Source organism: Notothenia coriiceps, unplaced genomic scaffold, assembly GCF_000735185.1.
Source record: "Notothenia coriiceps isolate Sejong01 unplaced genomic scaffold, NC01 NC01_scaffold00007631, whole genome shotgun sequence".
NCBI lineage: Eukaryota > Metazoa > Chordata > Actinopteri > Perciformes > Nototheniidae > Notothenia > Notothenia coriiceps.
In genome coordinates, this window is record NW_011340332.1 from 12 (window position 1) to 6,681 (window position 6,670).

Sequence of the window (6,670 nt, forward strand, 5' to 3'; positions counted from 1 at the left end):
TCTCTCTATGTTGATGATTTCATTTCCAGCTCATGTGATGTGGATGAAGCCTTTTCAGTTACCACAACAGCAAAGGAGATTCTGTCTCACGCCGGCATGAACCTGTGCAAATGGGTGACAAATTCACCAGATCTGAGAGCCAAGTGGACAGAAAGTGGAGTGGAGCACACAACAGAAACAGCCAATTGTGGAAATGTACTGAAGGTGTTAGGGTTAGTATGGAAAGCAGAGATGGATCATTTTGTATTTGATCTAAAGGGACTGCTGGACATCTTAAAAAGGCAAAGAAAATACAAAGAGAAGTGTACTACAGACATCAGCTTGAGTATTTGACCCCATCGGTTTCCTGACTCCCTTCACTATAAGAGTAAAGTGCCTGTTTCAAGAACTGTGGGAGAGGGCAATTGGTTGGGATGAGCAGCTGCCTTCAGACTTGGCTGAAAAATGGGATCAGTGGTGTGCAGAGCTGCCAAAGCTCCACCTGGTGGCCATTCCGAGGTGGTACCAAATTGAGATCCAACCAAACTGCATGTCTTCTGCGATGCCAGCGAAAAGGCATACAGTGCTGTTGCCTGCAAGGACAAAACAAAGATGGAGAGGTTGTAACACGTTTTGTGGCCTCCAAGTCAAAGGTAGCTCCATTGAAGAAAATGTCAGTACCCCGCTTGGAGCTTATGGGTGCACTAATCGGGGCAAGGTTAGGGAATAATCTTCTCAAGCCACTCAACATGGAAAAGATTCAGCTTTACATGTGGACAGATTCAATGATCTTTTTCCATTGGATTAATTCGCAGCTCAGCACAAAGGTGGAAGCTGTTTGTGTCAAACAGAGTGACTGAAATACAAGGACTCACAAATCCAGAGTCGTGGGCTCACTGCAGCGGCAAAATCAATCCTGCTGCTGATTTACCTACCGGAGGCCAGAGCGTCGAGAACCTCATTAAAAAATAACTAAGTCAAGAGAACAAAGCAGCAGCAGGTGAACCACAGGAAGAGGATTTGGAACCTTGGGCTTCAGGAATCTGCAAGGAAGCATAAAGATACAGGCAGAACTGAGAAAAGTATCCTATATTTTGGTTAAGCAACCTACCTGTACCACCGGCCACGACAGCAGAGCCAAGGGAAAGAACAAAGGGAACCAGGTGCATTTTATACCCTGCTCTAATGAGGGGAATGTTTGGGGAGGAGTCAGGCCTTGAGTTGCCTTCAGGAGCACTACTCACTACACAAGGAATGGCTTTTCAATTGATGTTCAATTGTAGTTAAGTTGTTTTTATTCTGTAACTGTGTTTCCCATTGGTGTACAAAATGTATTTTCTATGTGCCATGTGTCTTCAATAAAAAATTCCAAACATTACTACTACAGTAAGGGATGGGTATACTCTGAGGGTCCTGGAGTTCAGCCTCACACAGGAGAGATGTTATATCGCTGTGACCTCGGGCCATTGACTCAAACATGAAGAGTTGTTTTGGTGTCCAGAGATACATTGATGTTTTTCACTATACATACTAACATGACTATTGGCTTCATCACATTGTGACCTTCAACACACTCTGGAGCAGTTTGCTACATTTACAGGTGAACAATTACATGTATAAAACAGAACAAAAAACAAGACAAATTAGTTGCTTTGCATAGGTTCATTTTTTTCTTCACTGTTTATTTTTTATTTCACTTGTTTTGGTCTTGTGCAATTCTTTAAAATAATTTGCTCTTCTCCAAATGATAATAGGCACAAACAAATATACAGCACATACACACCTTCTGAAATTGACCAGGGGGCGTACACTGAAACATCTACTACATGTCAATGCAGTCAAAGACAGAATACAAATTAAAAAAATTCTTTATCATGGAAGTGAACAAAAATAGTGTTAATGAGAAAATAAATGTGCTACAGTAATGCAACTTACTAAATATATTCATCAAGTAAAAAAGCTATGAAAGTTGTGGTTATATTTCTGCTCCAGCATGCACCTCATACTTCCAGGAAACACTCCCCGAACACAAACTCCCTGATTATAGTTCCAAGGTTACAGATGAAACTCAACAGTACAGAGGAAGTTTATAGGTCTATAGGTGCTGTGACTAAATCAGAAGTGTATCTTTAGCATTACGTAACATGAGGACCAGAACCTGGCTCTCTCTGGATTACTAATTAAAATGTCATTCTTGGTCAGTGTTTGGTTTCCCATGTCACCTTGTATGTTAATCCATAGTACTTGCTCTCAAGTGGATAAAAACTTGGCACCATGAAATACTTGTTTTTGCTGTTCATCCCACTAGTGCCTGTGTCTGTCCTTCTACCCACTCAGGAGCGCCTGGCCGGGCCACCTCCAGTCCCGTCTCGGCACCAATTAATCTACCAAAAACACAGGAACACACCCGTTAGTTTTTCTACAGGATTTGTCCAGATCAGCTCCCTCAGTCTCGCTTTCTGTGGGGAATTCTGGCACAACACATACAAAACATTGTACCACTGCAGATATAAAATCATACCTGGAAATAATGAGTCATGCATGTTTCGTTATTACTGCAGATGAATAGGTAGCTACTGTAGTTTGGTTAGCAGGGTAGTTACCTTGAAAGCAAATCCAAATGTTATTCCCTTAAATTAGCAGATGGCAAATGAAGGGGCTAACTTTCGTGTTTACCTCAGATGTACTAATTTTTCCACAATTAAGGTACATTTGGAAATCTTTTACAGGGATGTGCCACTTTTTCATTGTTTTTATTGATGGATTCAAGGGGATGGCAACAGTTAAAGTTTGCATGAGCCATAGAGAGGACGGAGTAGAAAACAGCTACTATTCTACATTCGACTTTAATGTAACATATATTTGTAATATAATGTGGTTGTGTCCACAGTACGCACTGCTCATAAAGTAACTTACTGTGGTGACATCATGCTGAGCCATACTACCTGCATAGGATGTTCAATAAGGCTTGTTAGTAGAACGTCTGCATTATCAGGCAGGAGGCCTCACAACGTAAACCCTGAAAGGCCACATCAGTGCTACTGTACATTTCATGGCCATTACATATAAATATTTGTTTTGGCTTTATCCAGGTGTGACTGTTATGGAAATATCTACTGCATGATTTTCATTCTGGAGATGTAAAAGAAAGATAATAATGGCAGAAGAGTGTTTTCTGATCTTTCTCAGAGTGCATTAACGATGGATTCTCAAATGTAGCTTTCTGACAAAACCTTACTTACCACCCCCAACACTGATAGTGTGTCTTTAAAATATGATTCACTGTTACATTATTATATTATATTTTGAAATTCCACTGCCTGTTTGTAGGGTTTGCCAGTGGTGTTCACATATAAAGTGACCCATGCAAAAATATAGCAAATATAAGTTGTTGAGCTGATAACGTTGACACATCCCAGCACAAATGGAATTGAGATGAGCTGCAGGATGAGATCTTTATTCTCCCCCGCCGTTTCAGAAGACAAGATAACATTGGATACCACTTCAATTACAATATGATACAAGGTTATATTGGTTTTATAACGTATTGCTTTTCACATAAACAATGATAATCAAGTGATATATTCTTACATTGCTTATTCCTACAATGTTGAATGGCAATCAGAAAACTATAGAAAGGAGCATTTATGAAATCGGCTTAGGTACTTCACTATGATGAAAAAAGAAAATGGAAAAGTGAATATTAGTTATTTCTCTGATGAAAGGGGGTTGCCTATTTTCTTTCATTACTTCTAAGTGTTCGGAAGACGAGTTTCAACACTTCTCTAAAAACTTTTTTCAAAACTAGATCATAAAAGCTTCTTTGAGGGAGGATTGTTGAATTAAACTGTTTTGTAAACGTTTTTGCCTGGTATATGCTAACAAAGACACAGACACTTTATTGCTAATGTTAATTATGTTAAGACAACTTTGTCCTCAGTTGAGTCCAAGGTTTGATTGGGCTCTCATTTGAATAGCAATGGAGGACATTATTTCTCAACACTGCCGTGTGGTGACTCTAGAGGAGCCTGTTGTAGGAGAGAGTTAGCCCTTATGGATGCTCACAGGAGGAAACTCGTTCTCGTCGTCCAGACACACAGGTCCAGCAGCAAACTCGTGTTCTGGAATGACTTGGCCTTTCTTTGCCCCGCCATCTTCAGAGTAGCCTGGGTAGAAACCGGTAAAGGAGGCAGAGAATCATCTTTACTTACATGCAGACCTGATTACCTCTTGACATTTAATAAGTTCTTATCCTACGGTGGTTATTTCTTTTTCGATATGTTAGTTTGACCAGACAAATAATCTGAATCTGCTTTAAGTTGATCTCCATGTAGTTCCAAGTGTGGTTGAAGGGGGAGGCTATGGCTCAGTGGTCTGATCTTTGGTATCAGGGGAGAGCAACTTCAAGACACTTCAAGACACTTCACCCCTAATCACTCCTGTGGGGATTGCCCACAATACTGAATGTATGGTAGTCACTTTGCATAAAAGCATCTAAGAAGTGACATGTAATGTCATTTTCTTTAGTGGTGTGAAATCAACCAACCACAAGCAGATATTTAATTTTAGCATTATTTCAAAGCTAAAATTACATATCTTATTTCAAAGCTAAAAAAATGATTAATATAAATCTGTATAAGGCTAAAACTAATCCTGTTCATCAGGGACAACATCAATTATAAATAACCTGGTACCCTGGTTAATCTGTTCTGTTCGGATTGGAAATTAGGGGTCTTTTAATGAAACATACGACCTGAATGAGCTGAACTGAGAGGGAAGTCAAACTGCTCTTGTCAGTTACCACTCACCAGTGAGGGTAGCAGTGGTGGGACCAGAGACTGGTAAGGCAGCGGTCGCAGCATAGGATGGACACGCCTGTGCTGGCCCTGTGACCTCTGACCCCTCTGACTCGTCTCCTTCGTCCACGTTATCATCTATACCAAAAAGCCTGAGAGGGAAGGTAAAGAATGAAAACAAGAACACAACATTTTGTTAAGACTTTTTGGAGTTTGGAGTCTCCGAACCTAAATGTACGATTCAGAAGTGTTTTAGTTCCATTGGCTTCAACAGGATCTGTACTGTGAAAAGCTTTTTCAGAACCCACAGGCAGAAAAGTTCCCCTTTTCTACCATGCCTGGATAATATTACAGTTTTAATATCAAAGGAAAAAAATCACAATGCAGGACACAAAGTACATGCTGGCTAAAGCAGAGTATTGCATAACAATGAAACAGTTATTTGAGGTGTACTGTAGGAATAGAACATTATTCTGAGGTTGAACTGAATTTGCAAACTTAACCATCACACATTCAGAAGTGTTTCTTCATTGGTTGTGTGTAGTACATCTGTAATGTCCTTACAGCTGCTCTCAGGCCAGCATCTCTCTTACTCAACTTTGTTAGTTTACTCTGTCCAGCGTAGGTCTGACAACATACCTCACACTCATCCATGCACACACATGCACCACTGACTACACTGTCTCAAGGTCAAGGTTCTTTATTCGTCAAACGAACATAGCTACAGTGTAGTTATGTCAATGAAAATCTTGTGTCACAGGCTTCTCCAACAGTGCAACACAATAAAACAGAAAACTATAGTGCAAGTAAATAGTTAATACTAGTATTCATTTCTTTTACGAGAGTGAAATAGTGCAATAAGAGTCTATATGCAAGTCATTGAAATATGATATATTAGGTAAATAGATCAATATTTTCTAAGTAGCAGCCAGATGAATGTTATGGATGTTGTTTCAACAGTTCAGGTGTTTAACAGTCTTATTGCCTGTGGGATGAAGCTGTCCCTGAGTCTGGTGGTTTTAGTCCTGATGCTGTGGTACCGCCTGCCAGACGGCAGCAGACAGAACAGTGTGTGGCTGGGGGAATGGGGGTCTTTTATAATCCTGAGGGCTTTCTTCCTGAGCCCCTGGGAGTAGAGGTGCTCCATGGATGGCAGCTCCGTCCTGTGCAGTTTTCACCACCCTCTGTAAAGCCTTACGGTTGAGGGCGGTGCAGCTGCCGTACCAGGCCTTGATGCAGCCAGTCAGGATACTCTCTATGGTGCACCTGTAGAAGGTCAGGATGCTCTCTATGGTGCACCTTTAGAAGGTCAGGATCCTCTCTATGGTGCACCTGTAGAAGGTCAGGATCCTCTCTATGGTGCAGCTGTAGAAGGTCAGGGTCCTCTCTATGGTCCACCTGTAGAAGGTTAGGATCCTCTCTATGGTCCACCTGTAGAAGGTCAGGGTCCTCTCTATGGTGCACCTGTATAAGTTGCAGAGTATCCTGGAGTCCATGTTGAACCTCCTCAGCCTGCGGAGGAAGATGAGCCGCTGTTTTGGTGATGGTGTTTGTGTGATGAGTCCATGGCAGGTCCTCATTGATGTGGACACCGAGGAACCTGAAGCTGCTGACTCTCTCCACCGTAGTCCCATTGATGGCAATGGGGGCGTGTCCCTCTCTCTGCTGCTTCCTGTAATCCACAATCAGCTCATTTGTTTTGTTGACGTTGAGATGGAGGTTGTTATCATGGCACCAAGATGTCAGGTTTCCGACCTCCTCTCTGTACGCCGTCTCGTCGCCGTCGGTGATCTGGCCGATGACGGTCGTGTCGTCAGCAAACTTCACGATGGTGTTGGAGTCGTGTGTGTGAACAGGGAGTAGAGGAGAGGGCTGAGCACGCAGTCTTGAGGGGC

The 6,670-nt window shown here is 41.8% G+C and overlaps 1 protein-coding gene across 1 annotated transcript in view; it reads right to left on the minus strand.

The window, feature by feature from the left end:
• Positions 1 to 1,679: 1,679 nt before the first annotated feature.
• LOC104944192 (WD repeat domain phosphoinositide-interacting protein 1-like) overlaps positions 1,680 to 6,670 on the minus strand; it is a 14,423-nt gene continuing 9,432 nt past the window's right edge. Inside the window, exons 7-9 of the mRNA XM_010769698.1 lie at positions 4,788 to 4,948; positions 4,045 to 4,145; positions 1,680 to 2,363 (exon numbers count right to left, since the gene is read on the minus strand). Coding sequence (XP_010768000.1) covers positions 2,313 to 2,363; positions 4,045 to 4,145; positions 4,788 to 4,948 — 313 coding nt within the window. The 3' untranslated portion in view covers positions 1,680 to 2,312. The remainder of the gene's footprint in view (positions 2,364 to 4,044; positions 4,146 to 4,787; positions 4,949 to 6,670) is intronic.